Genomic DNA, 22,784 nt, shown 5'->3' on the forward strand with positions numbered 1-22,784 from the left:
TTTTAACAATTTGCTGATCAATAATAAGTTAGTTTACTTTAAATTTGGTGTAATAGCTGTTCGTGTTTTTATTTTTTTTTCCCCTTTATCATTATTATTACTTTTACTATTATTAAATATTCTTAGTTATTTACTATTACCCACTGGATACTTGTATTAGGTTATTATTGCTGACTTGATTACCAGTAATAGCATCTAACAACGTATGCTTTGTCCTTTATGCGTTTGTTTTTTATTTTTATTTTATTTTATATTTTTGTTCTGTTTTTTGGTGTGTGTGGATGAACTGAAGAAAGAAATAAAAGAAATTATTTAAAAAAAAGACTGCAGTGTTCATTTGCATAAAAAGTCTGGCTAACTTACATTGTCTGATCTGACTGTCTACTGTGTACTGTGCCGACTGTGTATTCCTCATGTTATAGCTACGTTACCATGTTCTGAACAACTTCCTCAGTTATAGCAATGTTACCAAAAGATATGATAGTGAAAATTAAACTACAATTTATCTAGCTTTTATCATCATTTTGACATTTGTTGTGTCACAGAGAATTATCCCATCCTCTCACACAAGTCATCGTCTTGGTTTTCTGTTACGGTATGTTTGTTTGGGTAATATTAACACTCACCAATTTAAAGGGATAGTTAAAGGTAGTTAAAGGGATAGATCAATAGTTTGGCAAATTCGCCTATTGCCATAATTCCTACAGTCATAAGGGTATAGGTTCATTACCTTTAATTATCGGTGCATGTTGTTTTGAGATCCGCGGGGCAGAGACGCCAGCTGCTCAGTGAACACAATGGAGGTGAACGGTACAGCTCCCCTGTCCCTCAAAACTCATCAAATACACACTCTAACAACTCCAAAACATTCTCGTGGAGAAGTTGTGACCTGCATATTCACCACGCTATGAAATACTCATGTGTAACTATGTAACATACAACACATGAAGCAAATACTCTTAACTACTTGCACTTTTGAAATCAGGTGAATGTGCAGGTCACAACTTGTTCACGAGAGTGTTTTGGAGTTGTTGGATTGTGTATTTGATGAGTTTTAAATACAGGTAATGAACCTACCGCCATAGGGATTATGGCAATAGGCAAATTTGCCAAAATGTTGAACTAAAAGTCTCTTCTCTTTTGAGCATCAGCTGGACTGTAAACGGCACTCCTTCAGACATAGAGCATGTCATTGCAAAGCAGATTGCTGAAGTTACGTGAAACAAGAAAAAGAGAAAGTGATAGCGAGCGGCGCGCCAGAGGCAGATGGAAATGCCTGTGATGCTGGTTAACAGACGGCCTAGACAATGAATATTGAATGTGTCAGATGAGGTGAATTTAAAGAGTTGTAACTATTAAAAGGAAACAGGAAAAAACAGAGGAGGCTGATTGAAGGCCCCACAGAGGAGACTCAACAACACTTGGAAAGGCCTGATGTTGAATAGAAACTGGATATTGAATTTCAAAGACACAAACAAGATTCGGCAGGCATGGAGGGGAGCGCTTCCTTATGTGTGCCCTGTGCTGCTGTTCTCATATAGGAGTCAAATACTTCTCTGGGAGAGGCGGGGCTGGGGATCAATAACCATGAGAAAGTGGCCGCTAGCCTTGATTCTAATTAGTGCAGGGTTAGAACAGATCATCTTGCACCTGAGCCCCTATCTCAGTCTTTCTCAAACAACAATGCCCCTCCAATCAGGCTACATGGGAGGGGGGGGGATTTACATTTACTTGAAAAACCCTGGTTAGACTTAACGTTGACTTTCACAGAAGGCTTAGTCATTCTATCAACAACTGTGAGGGTGCTTCACCCTATTTTCTAACGTGACAAAAGTGTTGCAAGTGCAAATAGACAATTGAAGGAACTATCTATCAAGAGTCTGTCTCTGACCACTGGAACTTTCATTGAATTCTTTCAAAGCTCACTTAAGATTGACAGTTAGTTCAATAGTATACCTTACTTTGGTTACTTAGTAGGGAATCCTATAAGCCACAGCAATGCAACTGAACTTTGACTTATATTAGCGCCACTTAACAAAATAAGCCAGGATTTCCTTTATCTGCCTTGATGGAATAGGTCCCTGGAAGCACCAGCAGCAGCATAATCCATGGACACGCTGTAGGTCAAGGAAAGACACTTTAGTCGGTATATGAAACTGCCTTTTCATATACCTTGTTATTTTTCATGAAAATATCCATCTTTCATTACATAGGAGACCAAAAAGGAAAGCAACTAAAGATGTGATGGACAGGTGTGTCTTTCGAAGAGGTGCATATTTTTTTTTTTTTGGGGGGGGGGGGGTAGTGACATGGCAACCAAGTAGTTATGGTTCTCATAGCAAATGAGAGATTAACTGTAAACCTTTATTCCAATAGACACACAGAGTTCAGGGAAAGGTTAGCAGGAGACCGGGAGGAGATTAGTATGTGTTGGTAGCACACACTGTTTGTTTGAGTTGGCATGTGACACAAGCCCCAGTCCCCACTCCAGTGTGTGAATGTTGCTATAAATAGAAAATACCTAGTCCTTCATAAGCCTATACCTAGTACTCCGTTTTGCTTAGAAAGATTAAGGTAAAAGAAATTGCATGCACAGCCATGTAATTTCACAGTGAATTCTTACATATCGTATAACTAAGATAAAGAAGCATTTCAAAATCAATCAAACAACCTACAAAGGTGTAACTATGGGCGTAATCTGTTTTGAGCAAATTTACTGCAAGATTAAAAGCTTTGTCCACCAGCCATGCACTGATTCTTGTAATTTCTTGACTGTGATTTATTTCTGTCAAAAACACTATTTGGGTCCAGTCAACAGCCTACTGAGGAAGCACAGATAAAATACATGATTCAAATATACACTGGGAAGAGCAAAGGTCCTAAACTTAATAATAATAATAATAATAGTAATAATAATAATAATAATAATAATAATAATAATAATAATAATAATAATAATAATAATTCTTTATTTATATAGCACTTTTCGCAGCATAAAGTGCAGCAAAGTGCTTCACAAAACATAATAAGACAACACAGTATATACAAAGATGAAGAGCAGCAAAGAATAAAACAACTACAGTAATTAAGTGCCATGTAGTTCAAAGGCCTGTCGAAACAGGTAGGTTTTTAACTGCGCCTTGAAAGCTTCAATCGACGCAGAGGCTCTTAAGTCTGGGGGAAGAGTGTTCCAAACTCTGGGGGCCACCGAACGAAAGGCTCGGTCCCCTTTCGTTTTGAGGTTGGTCCGGGGAAGAGCGAGGAGCCCCTGGTCGGAGGACCTTAGGGACCGGCTAGTGGACTAGGGCTGGAGGAGGTCAGAGATGTAGGCTGGGGCAGACCCATGCAGGGCATTGAAGGTGGTTACCAGTATTTTAAATTGGAATCTAAAAGCTATGGGGAGCCAATGTAGGGCGCGGAGGATAGGAGTGATATGGCAGGACTTCTGTGAGCGAGTTAGCAACCTGGCGGCAGCGTTCTGTATTAGTTGTAGACGGTCCAGAGATGATTTATTGAGGCAGGTAAACAGTGAGTTACAGTAATCGAGTCTGGATGAGATGAAAGCGTGGACGGCCACTTGACCCCTGTTGAACACCACATGTAATGATAGGCATGACCCATCCTACAGTTACTGTCACACCAAATTTGTTTGTTCCATACAACAACTAAATGGTTTGCTATATTAGTACATTTACAGTATAACCTCTATTGTTCATATTGAACCTATAATCAGTTAATAATCAGTACAAGGGCCGATTCCGTGGAATATGATTGTCATAAGCCCAAATTGGTTCTTATTATATTGCTTACTTATGTAAGTGCCAGTCTAGGTAACTCTTTCTGAAATGTTTGATTCCTCTATAAGAATTGAAACAGTCTGGTAATTCTGCACCATACCCTTTAATTCTCTTTTATGCACAGTAGCTTAGCTAAAGTATAATATAGGGTGTGACACTAACCCCACCTTACCCTTCCAATTAGATACCCAACTGGGTTGCTGCTAAATACTGAAATGACAACAACGTTTTATCTGATCTACAACACGCATCTCCTCATTATCTGGCAGCAATGCAATCAGCCCCCTCAGCTAAATGTGCAATGGGTTCTACACTTAAAAACATACATATTTCTTTTAGACTGTGCCTTTAGATGTATTACTATCAAAACATTTTCAAAAAAGTGGAATGTGCAATGTTGTTTAAATCTCTTCTGTTTACAGATACAGACACTAAAATGACAATGAGGCATGCCCCGCCAAATAGGCACTGACAAGCTCTGTGTAACAGTAAAGCTACAGTATGTGTATCTGGGTAATGTTCACAGCTCCTCACCCAGCCTGACCTGGTTTGGCCTGACACTTCTGCCAGTCTGCATACTGAAAGAAAAATCACACCAATACACATAGAGCACAAACACACTCATACACACACACAGACATTTTTTCCTCTGGTTCAAGTACATGTACACACCCTCACACAAATGCACACTTATCCAGCTGGCCATCAAATACCACTCTCAGACTTTTCCAAACACAGAGACTCCAACAAAATAACTCACAGAGTCAATTTCCCACACACAGACATTCACATTTAAAACCAATATATGCCTTCACTCTCACACACAAACACCATCTCGCAGTCAATCTACCTCCTCATTCACAGAGACTGGGGGGTATTTGTAGAGCTGCCACCAATAATGATGACTCTATTAACCCAAAGGCTTTTGGGTCAGACACAGACCTTTCCACTGTCACTATTTCATCCCTCAACACCACATTCGTGAATGAGCTGCAGGAGCAGAGTTGGCAACCTTGTTCACATCAGCTCCAGAAATGACTATCAGACAGCTGAGATTTCTCTTAAGTGCCTCTCCATGGACTTTTTTTCTCTTGATAACAAATGGGACTTGGCCTTACCTCTTCTTGAAGAGAAGTAGCGGTAATAAAGGAGGAAATGAGAAAATCTAACCATTGCGATGATGATAATGACAGTATACATTAACAGGTGGACATACTTTATGGGAGACAGAAGGATTTGATTTGGATGCTAATTGTCCAGCAAAGAAAGCAAGTGGTGAGGCGCCACAGTGGAGACAGAATAACACTTGAGAGGAAATAGTGCTTTGGTGTTTTCTCAGCACATGCGCTGGGCCAACTGTGGCATGTTTGTGGTTTTGTTTTGTGGTGCCGCTGTGCTGCGCGGACGAAAAATGTATAATGAGAGTGCTGAAACTACAGTGGGCATGAAATGAACTAACCAAGTGACTCCCCTGAGATATAAGATGGATTATAGCCCAGTGTGAGTGGCTCTCTCGCACACATACACTCTCTGGCTCTCTTGAGATAACTCCTTTATGACTATCATTACATTATCATAACACTGTCTAATGAACATAACCTTCCCTAGCTAATTTGAATGACTCCTGGCCCTCTGTCTCTCTCATTTCCACAGAATGACTTAACCATGTTAGTCCAGTCAGTCAATGAAGATAGACACCTTTAAGGAACTGGAGCTCTTGCCTCTTGGATGTAGGAGGCCAGTGTTTTTATAAAATGGAGGTTGCTAGGTAAGTCTGAGAGGTCAGTGGATGATTAATAGGAGAGAAAAGGAGACAAAACATTTTTCTGTGTAACATTTTCTGTAAGACTTTCCTGTCATCTGTGCCCATTAATCACTGGATCTTTTTGGGGGCCTGAAAATTATTTCTGTAAAACCAAAAAAATCCTTTCTTAACTATAAACATCTGGAAGACACATGAATCCAGTCTACATAATTATAAGCCAAAAATCTACTACTAAAGCAGTCATCTAAATAATACATAAATAAAAGTACTATTCGACGCAGCATTTTATCAAGGTCCCTGCTGGGATAACAGAGGCCAACCTAGACTGGTTTTCTCTTTAGACTGTCTCCATTCTCAGCAGCATGATGACTGAGGCCATTTCCACAGTTCGGCTCAGCTCTAACAACCCCAAGTTCACTGATGTCCTCCCTCATGTTCACTCTGAGAGGAGAGGAGTCTGATATGCACACTCGATCACACTTACACTCTTGGGCACTTGGCGTGCGCGTTCATGGGCTTAGTGTAAGTGCGCAAGTGTGTCCCATTTCTCCAACGACCAAAAGTGCAGCGCGCTTGATTTGCACTTCACCCACACTTACGTTAAGACTGCATCGAAGCGGTATTTGGCCAAGTATAAATCCCACAATGCACCAGCTGGCGAAGTCTGCCGTCACCGGGAGCCACAAGCCACGTTTGGGAAATGCCACTGAATACATTTCAATAAAATGAATTTGACTTTTTATCTTATATTTATGACTTTTTAAATCTAATTTTGTATTCTTTTATTTCATATTTTTTAATTTCAGTTTTGTTCTCTTTAAGCTACGTTTGTGAATATTTTTCATAATTTATTTCACCAATTTACAGAGTTGGGCTTACACATTTATTATTTTAATATTGCGCATAGAGACACTTTTTAGATGAGACGGGCTGCACTTGTCAAAAATTTTCCCCGATTGCTTCTAAATATCCCCGCATGCTTGGCCACTTAATACATGCTTGCACACTATATGCAAAAGTAAGTTCTACCAGAAAAACCTCACCAACGTGTGTGCATATAAGTGCACTCAGCCAAGTGTGGAGAAATGGGACAGGGCCTGAGTCTTACTATAAAAGCTCCATGCTGGCATCTACTGTTCATTTTAGGTACATACAGTACAGTACACTCCAGTGTACAAAGACCAAAGCAACTGGTGCTTTTCCACCATGACACAAACACAGGAAATGGAAATCTAGTGTTTTAATAATCAGATTCTGTATTATTGCATTAGCAGTTTCAATGGAATACATCATTTGAAAGTGTGCATGGTGTTTATGGTCAACAAAGTTGTTAAAAAACATTGCGTTACTAAATATTTCTGCTTTCATTTCTAGACAGTTCTACAATGATTGAACACTTATATTTTTTTGAAAACACTGACATGTGTAAAAATGCATCAAATGTGTCATGAATAATCCATAACATGTAACTGTACTTATATTTAACACAGTCATACAGCATGAGTGGATTAATGCTGACTCAGACTAGGACTGAAAAGGCATTTTCCCTCTTTGTCCTTGGTCAAAAACAAACTCGGCTAAATCTCTGTAACATTGGTTGATTTTCACTCGAGGTTTAAAGTGAGCATTTGGTCAAGGTTGTGTAAACAGTTTTGAAAGGCACAAGATTGTGTTATGGTCTGTACATCTTTTCATTTGGTAGAGAGAGAGAAAAGGAATACTCTCCAATGGCACCAGGAGTAATATATTGTTCTGTTCTACAGCATATTCTTTAGGCCTAGTATATTGGAAATAATGATCACTCACCAGCACCTAATATATAATGAACAACATCAACACCCTCTGTTACCTGAGGAAATGTCTTCCTATGCAGAGAAATAACATACGTAGTACGTTCCCTTTTGTACACTGAGCTGCATAGCTCGTTTTAACTCTAAGCAGCAAATATGTAAAACATTCAAAAATCCCATTTCCAGTTTAGTGAGTTCATATATTCAAGTATTAAAAGATCCATCTCAAAGTCTTAAAATGCTAAATTATTTACAGCTCTCCATCTACAAAGCATTAACAAGTAAAGTGATATTAAGGCATAGATTTGGAGAAATGCTGTGGAACACCACAGCTTCAGATTGCATTAGACTACAAGAGGAGCCACTGACTGCTGTCTGTTAAGTCAGTGATTAACCTCTGACTCGTGTCGTGCCAAGGCTGGAGGCAGTGTGGTTCCACATGGTCCCTGGAAATGGTACCTGTGCCACATCACACACAGAAAAACAAGACACTGGAGATCAGAACTTTAGGGTAACAGCTATAAGGCCATTCACAGAGTCGAAAGTGCTTTGAGTGGGCGATTGACTCAAGGTTAGCAAATATTGTGAAGCCGCCTGTTGTTGCCTGTGATGCCAGTGGAGGGCACTACATATCAATATTCACATTTATCGTCATTTCTAATTCATGCCATAACATGTTTTACTTTTTCAACATGGACTTCGTTGACTGACTTACGTGAAGTATTCAGATTTCGGTGTTGCGTGCATGTTGAACTCTGCAACCGGGACACCTCTGGATGCTACCCGGGGACCAAACATGGCTGCTGGGTAAACGATTGAAGATGTGCCCACCTATAGATAAACACACAGAGGGCAATGACACCGACGTTAACTGGAAATCCAGTGTACAGTATTGTGCGTCAGGCCCAGTCTTTGAAAGACCGAAAAAGTATTGCCTCATATAATAACATTACACAATAGGATGTATGCATATAAAAATGAAGATAACTCACCACCAGACAGAGATCACAGATTTCCATCTCTTTTTCCACTTTGGTCAGGACATGAGAGTCCAGAGTTTCTCCAAAAAACACCACATTGGGCCTTAGAAGACCGTGGCAGTCACTTTCGTCACACCTTGACGTAGCAGCAAAACACAATACTTGCATTAATAGTTGTGCCATACTGTTTTTATCACAGCATAATCATTGGAATTATAACAAAAAAAGCACAGTTTTCTCTCCTATATAATTCAATGAACAAGTAGGAATTGCAAGTACTCTCAGAGTCGTTGTTCACAATATGTGTATTTGGATGTAAACTGAATTACTTGTCCCTTTTTTTAAAAACAAAAGATGTGCTGAAAACAAATGGCAGAGAAAAGTGGAGAAAAGTTGTAATTTCACAGCACGACACTGCCCCCAAGTGGAATCTTCGACTTCACTAAGAATACCGAGTAAATGCAAGACAAGAATTTAGTTCACGGAGGAAAAAGGGAAATTTGATGAAGGCTTTTCATTTCACCTGTGGTCACACTGATTTTAAGGCAGCAACTCAGACATCCTTCAAGGTGAATTCTTACATGAGAAAGAACTCATCAGCTAATCAGGTGGGTTCTATCTGATATTATCAAAACGCAGAACAAGTTGAAATATACCAATGATACCAATCCCAATTTACAATAGTCACTAAAATGACCTTCAAACATTCAATAAAAAAAGACATGGCTTAAGATGCACAAAATTGCTTATAGTAACTAACTACACACATTAGCCAATGCAGAAACGTTCTTCATCTACTGGATCCCACAATTTATTAATTATCATGTTAATATTTAATGAGATTATTCTTTATTCATTAGATCACTGTCTGAGTGCTGCCACACAGATTTCTGTTCAGTACAGTACAGTCCCATCATGACCTTCCTTTTTAACATACTTGCATGTGAACAGCAGAGCATTTTCCATGCTCACTACATTAGTCAGCCCAGCTTCCTCTCTTGGTGTTTGCATATTCCTCACTACATCTACAATAAAGAGACACTACTGTCGTGTAGAACATGTTTGAGATGACAGACAAACTGTTCTGAGGCTATTGCACCGGTTTAATTAAGAAAAAAAATGCAGGCTTATTTGGCATCTGAGAAGCAACACAAGATTTTGATAATTTCAAGTGACATTAACCCCACCTTGGCAGTTTATCCACTGGAATCTGGGCATCTGGAACATCTGGGTTGGGTGAACTGTTCATTAAGAAAACACAGTGGGTTAAAAAAAAAAAAACACATCATGCAGACAAGGGTCAACAAGGGCGACAAATCCTGCGTGTTTATCAGTGTGTGTATACACTCCAGAGGTGCTGCCTCTTACCCTTTGTCCTTCAGCGCAGCACATATGGGGCTACGCTTGTTCACGGTCACGTGCCCACAACTCACACAGCGAGTCTCCATCAGACTGCCTGCAGTTACATACAAAAAATTGGTAAGATAATTAAGAACTGGATCCAGGTTGCAGAATCCTGTACCTCTACATTATTCAGTTTCAGAGCTGGGTGGGCCTATATGCTTAGTGCACAAGTTGTGTAGGGCTCTGCAAATTACACAAGGGCCCCTTGTGTCATACCAGAGTTTGTTTCCGACTCTCGCAGACAGTCCAGTCTATATGTATATGGATAGTTCAAAGTTTTCTACAGGTTGGATTTGAATAGGGGAAAGAACTGTGAGAAAGTGGCTGTAATCCACCGTACACCAGTATGGAAACAGAAAATCCAGAAAGAGATACGTCCTTAAGAATGATAGGGATAATCAGCATTTGTACTCATGTTGTCACAAGACACATTTTTTAATTGATCCACCGACATTACATTAGTGGCGAACTCTGGGGTTGTGTGATTCATGATAAGTTTTTTGTTTTGGTCTGTCACTCACCATGAATCTTGAGCACGTGTTTGGACCCAGCCTTTCGGTGAAGGTCATCTATGCACTGTGTGATGACAACCACGGAGCGTCCCTGCTTCCTTAGCCGGGCCTCACACTCTGCTATGGCCAGATGGGCGGCACTGGGCTTCTTGTTCAACGCCAGCTCCCTTCTGTAATGGTAGAACTCCCAGACTCGAGACGGGGTGCGAGAAAAGGCTTCTGGAGTCGCCAGGTCCTGGGGACACATCAACAAACAACAGTCAAAAGCTCAAATAAGAAGGTACCAAAAAGTGTTGTCTTCAGAGACAAGAATGTGACTGTCCATAAAGAGCAAAAGATTAGGTTTAAACACCTCAATTAAGGAAGGAGATTATATTTTTTGGATTAAGAATAACTGTTGGAGGTTAATCCTGCTGCAGCCCACTGCACAAGTCCAGATTATGCAACAAACACCATTTCACTCTTTAGTAGTTGTTGCTGCTGACAAATTCACTGAGCAGTGGAGATGTATTATGTAAAAATAAAATACACCTACTCCACAGCAACAACTGTGGACCACAGCTGGAGCAGAGGCTTAATACAAGACTTTGACCAAAATGAAAAAGATAAATACAATCATAAAAAAACATGTGTGTGTTTGGCTATTGTAAAAAAAAAATTACCTGAGACTGCCACTTCCTCCATTTCTCATTTTCTCCCCTGAAGGTTGGGATTCCACTCTCCGCACTCACACCTGCTCCTGTGATGATAACTATGTGCTTGGCTTTGGAGAAGATGTTACGGAATTCAGACAGGTCTAGGGAAAACAAAATGAAAAGAAACTTATAATTAATGTTTTTTCTAAATCTGTGTATAATAATTTAGTTATTATCATGACTCCTATAATATCAATTTGAGAGATCAATGTTTTGACCAGTATGTCATTTTTTTACATTGGGGTTCACAGTATCATAATGTTTGCTTTGTATTATAGTGTTCCTGTTGCTCCTATCACACACATTGCGTTATCAGAACCTACTGATTAAACAATGAGGTGAGTAAGCAAAATCACAAATAGGCAATTAATTAGACACTCTGGTAATCTTTTTTTACACAAACTTATCATGATTTACAAGGGAAGCACTTGTTTATCATTTATTAATTGACAGTAAATATTTAAGCTTAAATTTAATGACATTTGATCGCCGTATTGTTCAAATGTTACAAAAACATTTAATTTCTGTCTTGTAAGGAAGGATTATGGCCAATATCTATCATTTCATATATATATATATATATATATATATATTTTTTTTTTAATAGGCTATATATATATATATATATATATATATATATATATATATATATATATATATATATATATATATATATATATAAATATATATATATATATATATATATATCTAATACTGATCAGACACATCAACAAACCAACACCACATACTGTCAGCCCAGTGCCTTTCATTTTACCTGAATTGGGTCTCGCTGCCTCTACCAACGGTCCTTTGGTCACATGAGTGGAGCACATGCGCAGACCCAGGGCAAACACAGCTCGACTTTGGAGAAGCATTGTCACTGTTTGAGAAGTAGAGGTGAATAGAAGCAGAAACACAAAGAGAGAATAAGTGACTGCAAAGCCTGACTTTTTAAAATGTAGTAACTCCTTTTCTTGTTCGCTGCACTGTAGATATGAAAATCAATTTCAGTTTATAGGCTATCTCTTAACACTAGATTAAAGCAGGGGCACTTTTCAGAACTGACTATAAACACAGCAAACTTTCCTTCAGCCTTATCTCTATTGAAATAAAATAAGTGTCTCTTTGCAAACTCCTAATGTACAGCCAGACACACAGACTTTTATTTTAAGTCTTAAGCCTAAACCTATGTGTCCATATTTGTCAAATATATGGTGGAGACACATGGGGCATGGTATCCTGTTTTGAATGGTTCACTCAAAGCTGCAAAGACGTGTAGGACCAAGGTAACAGGAGGACTATTCTGTGTTGTATGAAGAATTGCAAAAAAAAAAAAAATTGTGGATGATTCATGAAGAGTGAGAGCTGCACAACAGCTACAACGTGTCAACATGAAAACAAGACATGGCTGAAGGAATGTTTGTAATGCAGTTACGCCATCACAGTGATAGTGAGGTCGTAGTAGTGCAGGTAGTGCAGTAAAACTGTGACAGCCTGGATTCTAACCTGATTAACCTTAGGCCTTAACCGTGCATTTTAAAGACAGTATAAAACGGTATGAAGTTAAAATGTAGCTTATTTTAAACGACCTGTTCAGACAATCTGTGAGTATAAATAGCAACTGGGTGTGCCCCACAAGTTGGAACAAACTAACAGTTTCATGCATCCAAACTGGTTTTGCAGGCTTTTCTCTGCCAGAATAAGAAGGGCGACTGCGTGTCCCCGCAGGTTACAGAGAAGTTGCACCCAACTGCTGTGGCTGTTTGTCGGTCATTTTAGAGAAAAGCATCCGGTTACTTTACTCCAAAGACAGCTGCAGGGGGAATGTATTGACAATAGCAGACTTACTTTACCTGACATGTTGTTGTTAACAACGTACGACGTTAACAATAGCATGTTGCGCTAAGTTAGCTAGGAACGACATCCCGTCGTGCTCGCTGCCACTTGTTCACATTTAAACATTAATTTATCGCTAATTACACTAAAAATATCGCTGATACACGCACATTGAAATGAAGCTGCCTTGCTAACTTTGTTGTACTTACCACGCAGGGTGATATTTCCTCTTTCGCCGCAGAAAGCTACACGGAGTTGGCTTGTTTACCTCTGTGACTGAAATTTACAAGAGAGGCCGTAAACGCATCACACTGTCGTAAAACCTGTTCTTAAAAATGCACGAAAACTGTTGTTAAAGAGGTTAAAGGGAGGAGGAAAAAATGTGTGTGAGAGAGACACCTGGTGGTCAACTGGTGTAACTGCGATTTATTCAGGATGATTCATTCATTCCTCCTCAGGAGAGAGAGCGCAGCAAAGCCTGAGAAATAAGAAGCTGGTTTTATTTGTTCGTTTAGCCTATCAAATTCAAGAGTGACAGTCTGTCAGAGCAATCATTTTAAATGTAGCCTATTGCTTTATTGTGTTTTTATTAGAATATTTTACTTCTTGTGGGAGAACGAATATCTGAGCTGAACTAAACTGAACATTTAAATCAAATCAAATAAAATGTAGCCTAATAATCTGCCCCCTTTTTTTTATATATTAAATCATTTTTTCGGGGGTTCTCACTATTAGGCCTACCATTAGATTTTTTATCTCATGATTTTTATTATTGTGATATTATGATTTGTTTACTTAGTTATTAGTAGGTACAGTTCTAGCTACATGTACAGTGTGGTATAGTGTAGCCTATGTTGCGTGTGCGGTGTATCAATGTGAAAGGCAGCTATTTGTTGGCAGAAATTTCTATTGGTAAAATTATTAATACTCATAGTACTACTTATTACTATTACTGTATAAAAACATGTATAACGATGGTCACACCAAAATAGTCATTTTTAACTTGCAAATTAAAATTGCCTTATAATAGCCGCCCCCCATCACCAGCTCCCCCACCCCACCCCAACCACTCTCTCTCTCACCACCACCTCTATCTTTCTCTCTCTCTTTTCGGTGTGTGAGAACTCCCTCCTCCCCTCTGTCAGTGTACTACCTCCCAGTGTGCGTGCGTGCGTGTGTGTGGCCGTGGTTCTGCGTCTGCCCCAGTCGGCCAGCAGCAGTCATCACTGGACACTGGTTCAAATTGATGGCGACCACTCCAGACAGCAGCACAGACCGCCGACCGATAAGGAGACTCCGCTCCAAGAGCGATACCCCCTATCTCGTTGAAGCCCGACTCTCCTTCAACCTGCGGACAGGTAGGCGCGCATCCATCTCTCCATCCCTCCATCCACCCATCCATCCATCCATGCTGCCCCCCAAATCTTCCCTGTTACATGTTTTGCCAGATGTCGAAATGTACGTGGGAATTACAGTCAAAGACAAGCTCCTGTCTTACCCACATGAAAAAAGCCTGTTATTCTTATGGACTTGTGTTATACTTTAGATATGAAGCTTATCCCTCCAAAATTCATTAATGGGCGGCAGTGGGAATTGTGAAGTGTTATGCAACTTTGTGGACTAACGTTGGTGATGACGTTTTTGGCGCAAAAAAACGTTAAAGGGCTACAGAAATGTGAAATAATAATAATTTTTAGCGCTTTAAATCCGGTTCATGTGTGGATCCTGATACCGTCAACGCCTGGTAACTGCTACCACTGTAATTCAACGCAGTTACATAATGTGAAGAAGCATCAACGTGACATATAGTAGCTATAGCTCAAGCATTGACAACGGTTATGGTGCACAAAATGTGGATGTGATGTCCGGTGTGATCAGCACTGGGGCAATTTGTGGATTTTACACCACAGTGGTAGCTATTCTAAAGAGGGTCGATAGATCCAGCGATGATGCTCATAGTGGTGAATTATCTTCTCTTCCCATCACCCTTTCCAAAGCGTCTTGCATCTCCAGTTACCATGGTGACTTGGCATTTTATGCTGACTGAGTCAACAGGAATCAGATCTTTTGCACTCCGGTGTAATTAGGACACGCGCTGCATCTACAGCATCAGCCTGTTTCACCAAAAACAGATCTCATGGAGGTGATGATGACAGTCATTTACTAATATCTCTCTACGTGGTCATTACAATGTGCTTTTCTCCTCTTAAGGCTCATTTATGGAGGAGATTTGACTGTGCCCACATGTGAAATAATTACAGTGACATCACAAGTCATACACTATTTGTTCCCTTGGTGCCAATGTACCAAGACACATGGCTATTAGCCACACAGAACATATCTGTCCTGAGACCCATTGCAACTTTATAGATGTATCCTGTAGCCCCAGCATCTCTGCTTGCCGGAGTCACACCCATTTATCCACTCAGCAAAATGTATGAGATGCCCATATCTCAATGTTTGGACGGAGGCCAGTTAGGTTTTTTTTTTCCTTCTTTCTTTTATCGAGCATGTAGTATCATTTGGAAAATGGTTTGATTTACAATTGTATTAATGTTCAGCCTACACCAGGTTATAGTGACATTTTGCTCTTGTGCTTGCTTTGATAGTTCATTGTGCATTTTATTTAGAGGAAATCTTATTGTTCAGTGGAAAATGAACCTGTTAGAAACAATCTGAAGATTAAATTGGTGGTGCACAGTGTAAACATCGCCTTGTGTAATATAAAAGGCTTTTTGAATGACATGTGTTTGCAGATAGCTACAATGAACATTATGAAATCACCTCTTGAATAGTTTTGAACCATTTAGTCTGTAAAATGGCATCAAACAGCGAAAATGTCCAACACAATTCCCCAGGCCCCTCTTATTGCTTGTTTTGTCCAAGCACCAACCGATACTGTAAGACATTCACTCACCGACTGAGAAATGCACAGTAAACCTCACATTTGAATACTTGGAAGCAGTGAGTCGATTAATCGGCTGATCTTTTTTTTTGCACAATTGCGTTTTATACAGTACCAGAGGGGCACTAAAAGCAGAGTCAATGTTATCTCACAGCAGGACAGTAGCAGTCTAAACTCAAGAGGCTGGAGAGATTGTTAGCAGAAGGTCATCACTTTGATCATAAAGCCACTGCTCCTTGCTCCAGTGCAGCTCCTCACTTGCCAACAGTGTGGCTGCTGTATTGACAGCTCCCAGGTGTGTGATGTCAGCCGGGGCAGTGCTGGGAAAGAGCAAGGGTGCTCAGTTGTGCTTTCCTGGATGAATGAACCTTAAATAATAATAATAAATAAATAAAAAAGCCCCCCCAGCGTGTTTATGTCAGATAAGCCTTTGCAGTCCTAGGTGGCTCTGCTCATGCCAGGGAACCATTTGGCCTGTGGAGACAAGCTTGTTGTCAATGACAGGACACTGCCGTTTGTCTCTCTGCTCCCTTCTTTTTTATTTCTCTACTCTACAACGAGCTCATACAAAGCATGAGGGTGGAACGGGGGCGATTTGTACAACAGTGTGCTGTTGACTCACTTCCACCTGAAGAAGTGGAGCAGGATTTAGCTTTAGCTTATTGCCAAGGAAACCAAAAGTCTAATGGTTGTGTGGCCAGGTGCTTAATAATGATAAATGACCAGGGCTGCCAATGACGTGAAACAAGAACTAAGCAATTATCTCTGTGTAGTTCCAGACAAGATAATAGCTTTGGTTTCTCTTTGTTATGTTTTTTTTTTCTTGCAGGGTCGTTATAAAGGTTTGACACACAACCTAATATACAAAAATGATTACATTCATAAAGTGTGATACAGGAGGGGAGGTCAGAATTGATGGTGTTTTGGGTAGACAAATTTATTTTGCAGCTAAAGCTTTATCCATGTTTTCATCAATGAACTGCTACTACACAGAGAGCATGAAATACACTTTCATATCAAACACTGTCAGGCTATAATAAAAGGCACTGCCAGTCTGGCATCTGCTGCTCTGATACCGAGTTGTGTAATTCGTTTTGATGTGCGGCGAGTTTGTCAGCATGAAAAATTTGGAGATGGGCTGAAGCTTCACAGCCAAGTCAAGTGTTCTGTGTTTAAACAGCTGACTTTTTTTTTTTCATTCCATTTTTTTGCTTTATTCCCTGATGCTGATCTGCTCATATGTGGATCAGTCGACTCTGTGGGGAGTCATTCTCGGCTGCAAGTTTGACTTTTGCAGAAACAAGGCTTGTGGCATACAAATGACAGTCACCCCCTGTGGGCTTTCAAATGGAGAGCATGTGTGAACCATTGTTTCATCGCACTGGCCTGTTTAGCGTCTTTGCTAATCTAATTTGCCCCACAATGAAAAAGCCCTGCACACAATAGCAGAGATATAATAATAATATGAAGGCATCGGTTACTGCGCCGATATCAACAACTGCGTCATCTGTCGTAAAGCATTAAAGGGTGGAGGTGTGGATGGATGGTTGACCTACTTCACAGGTTTGGTTTTAGTCATTGTTGCTGCTTGTTATGAGGTTTTTTGTGACCTCTGCCTCTCTCTCTCTCTCTCTCTCTCGCTATCTATCTTGCATACACTCACACATACACACACAGTGTCATCTGGACCAGTAGCAGAGGGATTACAGTGTTTGTGGAACTGCAATCATTACTGTTTTCCTAAGAATCCTGTCTATGGATTTTCTTTTGGCCAAAAGGCAGAGCTATACGCATATGTGTGTTTGTGTGCACATGTTGTTTTGCATGTTTGTGAGCACCGAGTGTGCATGCATGTCACTCCCTTGTTTGTATGCTGTGCGCTGCCTGCTGACACAGCATCCGTCTCACCGGAACAGGTTGTCTTCCTTGTTTTTATTTGCTCATCATTCAGCAGCTCAACTACAGGCCCATCTGCTTTCTGTCTGCAGACTGATGCCACACATAAGAAACTCTCTCGTTTACAGGAGCTAGCGCTTTTGATTTTCCACTAACACACTGCTGCTAACAAGATTAAACACTTGGAGTGTCACAAAATCTTTGCTCACATCAAGATAACCTTTTTTTTCTGTGTCTCTGCCCTTGTTATGAATCCTGCAAATGATTTAGAAGTCATTTTGTTGTTGTTTTCTTCCTGTGGACTTTGCAGCCTCGACACACAGGTCATCTTGTCCTCATAGACCCAGGGTCTTCTCAGGTCTGCTCTGGCATATGGAACATTAATCCCAACATGCGTATTGTACAGATGTTAATTGGGTTGAACAGCTGGATGCCATGTGCATGGGAGAGGTGTGTGGATGCCCGATGGCTGGAGCTCCCACCATTATACCTGCTCTGAATGCAAATAGACAAAGCTGAAGCCCAGAGTTGGCTGCATTGCAGTTACTGGGGGGACAGCGTATATGGGTACTTCCCCCTAGCTTTTGTGCAAGTGAGTGCTTGCATCCTTATACATACACAACTTGCATGCTCTGTGTTGTACATGTACTCTCTCTCATACAATTCAGTGTTCCAACAGCTCAGTGTTGCAACCACATGACTCTATAAAAAGATAAACTCAAGTCATTCACCACCCACCACTCCCTGCTACTCTCTCCCCTGTGCTGCTTTTTGTTGCAATCCATGTACAGTAAGCGCTGCTGTCCGAAAAAGGGTACAATCGATACACACCAGATGCATGATGGGACAGGACAGATTTGTGCTGCAGAGTTTTGTGTGCCAGCTGCGTTTACCTGACGATAACACTTCGTGCCTCTCTAGCAGGACGTGTATGCAGATATTTTGCGTCATTCTGTTAATCATCTACAAATGATTCACATGTTCACTCTCACCAAACAAGGTCTAGTTACATTATGCCGTTTTTGTTGGAATTTAAAAGCAGCTTAAGGTGACTGCAAGGTCAAGAACAGACAGTATTCAAGCTGTCAGTCCTTGTTTCAAAGGGAAAGATAATTTCAGATGAACTATTTGGGCAGGAGTCCAGTGCAGTGTCTGCTGCATTTGTCATTTTATCTGTTTGTAGCGACTCTAGAGACTATTAGCAAAAGTGGTGATAATTAGTGGAAAGAGAGTATCACTTCTCTCTCTGTATCTGTGCCGCTTTTAATGGCCTCCCCTCACACCCAGCCTCCAAAAACACATGTACGCAGCACATGGCTGACATTCCAGACCGTGATATGATAAAGCAACAGCCCTGCATCTCTTAGAAAAAAAAAATACAAGCATCAGCATCCATCTTCCATAGGTGGTTTCACATAGGCTGTCTTGTGCAGAAGCATCCTAGGTCTGAATAAAACATGAGTTGGAAAATCAGAGTAAAAATAGCAATGCTATATCCAGGACTCTATTACTGGATGCTCATTCTGCATAAAAATTCAATCGACCATCAGTGTCACCTGGACAGAACACCTGCCAACCTCAAGTAGCAAGATGGCTTAAAGAAAAAGACTGGCAGATGTCTTCAGTGAGAGCCTGTTAGCGAGCTGTATCATCCCAGAATCGTTCTCTCTCTATCTGCTTTCTTTTCATCTCTCCCCCTCTTTCTCTCTTTCAGTGCCACACTTGGAAGTGTGGGAAAGAATCCCTGGCTGTGATGTTCTTACCACACGCCAGCAGAGAAATAACGCCTTTTTTCAAAAGCCTCCCAAGCTGAAGAAAGCTGCATGATGATGTGCTTATGGGTCATATTTATAGTAAGTGTGGCAGCACATTGGGCAGAGAGGGGTAAAGATACCGCTGCAATCTGAGAGGCAGCATTGCCAAGGACCAATTATGCTGGAGGAGAGAGCTCTGCCTGAATCACTGTAACTCTCTAATGCTGGTTTTGCTGAATTAAAAGCAGCAGCAATTAATTCTTTTGGGTACGAGGAAATAAAACAACATCAGCAGCGTACAGTAACCAGTCTGTTGCCGAAAGGATGGCTGTGGATAACCCTGATATGCAGCAATTAATATGTATATTCTCAGCAGATAATGTCTCTCAGTTTGTGGTGGCATCCATTTAAAAATGACTACAGAACGGCATTTGTTGCTTCACCGACACCGATGCAGCTTCCACAGTGTGTTGGCTCTTTAGGACATTTCTGCTGACTAAGACATTTTACAGAGTCTGAATCCCTTCAATGCTGCTGCAAACCTGGGACTCAATTCAATCAAAGCTGCATTGCACCACTCAGCAGTATGTACTTCAAAATTGTATCCGATTTCTAATGAGAGTCATTGCATATTTTGGCTCACATTGTAAAGATTTCTATGTGAAATTACATTACATTAACAGCCGATGTATATTTGAGTAGCTACATGAATCAATGTTGTGATTGTCGAATACTTATTATTACATATTTTTAGAGAAGTTCATAAATTCAAGATTAGTATGTTTTCATACCATACTCTCAATCAGTAACTAATGGACATAACTTAGAGTATACGTAAGCTCATAAAACTTTCGGTTTGAAGTTGTCCAAATGAACGTTCTGTGTTGGCGCTAAGCTGAATATTACGTTAAGTTATGCCTACATTTTTCAGACAGTTATGTAAGTCTGTGTAAAGACAGACTAATAGCCTACAGGATAAACGGCTGCAATCTGAAGAGGCAGAATAATTACGTGAAACTAAGTGATTGAACCAGGGGGACTTGCTGCCCCCATCCTCTCTCTACCCAGTGTGTCTTACAGATCTGGTGTGGAATTCTGTAATCGCATCACGTAATAACTGCAATGACGAAAAGGTTGACTTTGCCAGGATGTAATTTACAAATTATAATGAAAGAAAACAATCTCACAATAATGAAATACTGTCCTACTGTAATGCTTTTGAGTTAGAAGTTACTAAAATAATCGGAACTGTATCATTATTCAACTTGAACATGTTAAAAATGAATATGAAGCAATGCACACCGCCATCTGCCATACTGAGAATAGTCGACTTCAAGCGATACATAGACTGTATTTCCACAGGGATTGTCTCAAAAACAAACAGCAGGAGCAGTCATCTGAATTATCTCATGTAGCACCATGTAGAATTACTGAACATTTGGGCTTTAAACTGTCAAAAAAGAGGCTGACTTAGTTTTAATTTTTTTATAACAGGGGGTTTAAAACAAGAAAAATCTACTTTCTTTTTGTCATCAAATGGTTTATTCTGCCAAAGCAAGTCAACTGCTTTCTGTGGTCTGTCTGAAAAACTGGAGGACGACAGTGAGGTTTCTGCCCATTATTCTGGGAGAAATTGTCTTGGTCTGGCCTCTGGTGGTTGGTGGATGGGGTCACTTTAGGAACCATAACCATTTAATGACTCATGCTGCATGGATCATTGTATCGGGGTCTAGAGGGAATTATTCTGCAACCCACTGCAATTATGACAGCAGTCACAGCACATCAGTAACTTGGAAAACTCTTTGATGTGATGTGTTATATAACAACGAGCTACCTGTGCCTGAGTCCAGGAGATATTCGTCTTTACTTCGACAGAGCCAGGAGAGGCCAGAGGAGAACTATAAGCTCTTTAGCTGATAGTCCTCCACTCCATACTGTGGTGTTCATCTTAAGTGAGCGGGACAGATGGAGTTTTCAGTCAGAGGAAAATCACAGTGTCTCTGCAGACAGAGACGGCCAGAATGTCCCAGAGGAGTGGCACAGTCTGCTTACCATTAAGTGTTGCAGAGCTCACAGAAGATTGCCTTCATTTTGTGGGAGCTCTTCTGTTTCCATATCCACTTACCTGCTGTCAAACAGTGTGATTTTGTGAACATATAACCCGACCTTATTACCTTTAAAATGTGCTCTGGTATACAGTGTTCCCTTTCCTTACTGCACCTTTCATTACAGATGCAATACTAACACATCCTTACTGTGAGGTTATTATAGACACAGATACACCCCCCCCCCCCCCAAAAAAAACTGCTGTCAGCCACTCTCAGCCATCACCTTGCCTGCAACACTGTTTCTTAATTAGCAGACAAAGTGGAAAAACAGACAAAGTGGAAAATCCCCAAGTGCTCTGCAGAAAGGTTTGATGTTTGAGACAACAGACCTGATGAAAGATTTAGCATCTATTTCCCAGAGTTTCAGCTTTATACTCTGAAACGGAAAAAAAAAAAAAAAAGGATTAATCATTCATAACAAGTACTAATATTAACACGTTCTGTAGTCCAAAAGTCATTATAATTTTGAGAGCTGTACAGGCCTCCACAGAAATCTGTCTTAATTTCATGGGAGGTGGTCTGCGAAATTAAGGACAAATTGACTTATAGATACACTACATAAAAGACAGTTTGACTCTGGCTGGTGAAGCTGAGCTGGTCCCTGGAGCACCACTGCTCTCTGGTGGAGCAAAGCTTTTTCTGCAACAGTACACTACTACAGATGCCACAGGTTGATGTGAATTACTGGAATTGATGATAACTGTGACATGTAAAAATCAGAGTACAGACATTGTGTTAATAATACACATATCTGATATGAACAGTGAGATTGTTCATGTTTAGACCATGGATGTTTTTGTCTATTCATCAAATACCTTTGCACTATCAATTAGGTGCAATTGTTCACTTTGTGCACTTTTGTAGTTGTGGTTACAGACTTTCTCGTCATTTCCTACAAACACGATAGCACAACGCCTCACAATATTATTATTCTTTAAGGATATTGTCATCATGTTGTTGTCAGGAGTTCTTTTGGACTCGATAGAAATGGTGTATTAAACAGCTGATTAGTTGATAATCGATTAGAGAAATATAAGGAAGCTTTATTGTCATTATGGTCACGTTAAACTTCACTCCACTCCAGTCTTGGTAAATAGTGTACTCAAATTAATAAATTTAAATGAAAGATTATAAATGAATAACTAGAGTAATTTAATTGTCAGACAAAATGTTGTCTACGTCATCATTTTTTCTTGGAAAATCACAGACAATATTATCAAAAATAGTTTTTTTGTCAAAATAATTTTTCTTTCTATTACTTGTTTCAGCTCCACTCCTATATAAGCATAAGGCAAAGCCGTTCTGAAAGTTTTTCTAATACTATCATTCTGTGCAGTTTGAT

General features: G+C 40.1%; 1 protein-coding gene across 1 annotated transcript; it reads right to left on the minus strand.

The window, feature by feature from the left end:
- Nucleotides 1–6,787: 6,787 nt before the first annotated feature.
- On the minus strand, nt 6,788–13,082 carry LOC311000728 (NAD-dependent protein deacylase sirtuin-5, mitochondrial-like). The gene is made up of 9 exons (XM_083991544.1): nt 12,989–13,082; nt 11,719–11,823; nt 10,911–11,044; nt 10,258–10,483; nt 9,701–9,788; nt 9,520–9,573; nt 8,345–8,468; nt 8,068–8,183; nt 6,788–7,811 (listed from the first exon to the last, which is right to left on the minus strand). Exons 2-9 carry the CDS (start codon nt 11,816–11,818, stop codon nt 7,736–7,738), a joined length of 918 nt encoding a protein of 305 aa, XP_083847670.1. The 5' UTR covers nt 11,819–11,823; nt 12,989–13,082; the 3' UTR covers nt 6,788–7,735.
- Nucleotides 13,083–22,784: the final 9,702 nt, after the last annotated feature.

Source organism: Trachurus trachurus, assembly GCF_905171665.1.
Source record: "Trachurus trachurus genome assembly, chromosome: 17".
NCBI classification, from domain to species: Eukaryota; Metazoa; Chordata; class Actinopteri; order Carangiformes; family Carangidae; genus Trachurus; species Trachurus trachurus.

Excerpts from the sequence above, each read along its gene's own strand:
- LOC311000728 (XM_083991544.1), bottom strand. The coding sequence starts at position 11,818 with ATGCTTCTCCAAAGTCGAGCTGTGTTTGCCCTGGGTCTGCGCATGTGC. Across the intron at positions 8,469-9,519 it reads CCAGTGGATAAACTGCCAAG|GTGTGACGAAAGTGACTGCC; the intron begins GTGGGGTTAATG and ends TGCTACGTCAAG. Across the intron at positions 7,812-8,067 it reads CCGAAATCTGAATACTTCAC|GTACCATTTCCAGGGACCAT; the intron begins GTAAGTCAGTCA and ends GATGTGGCACAG.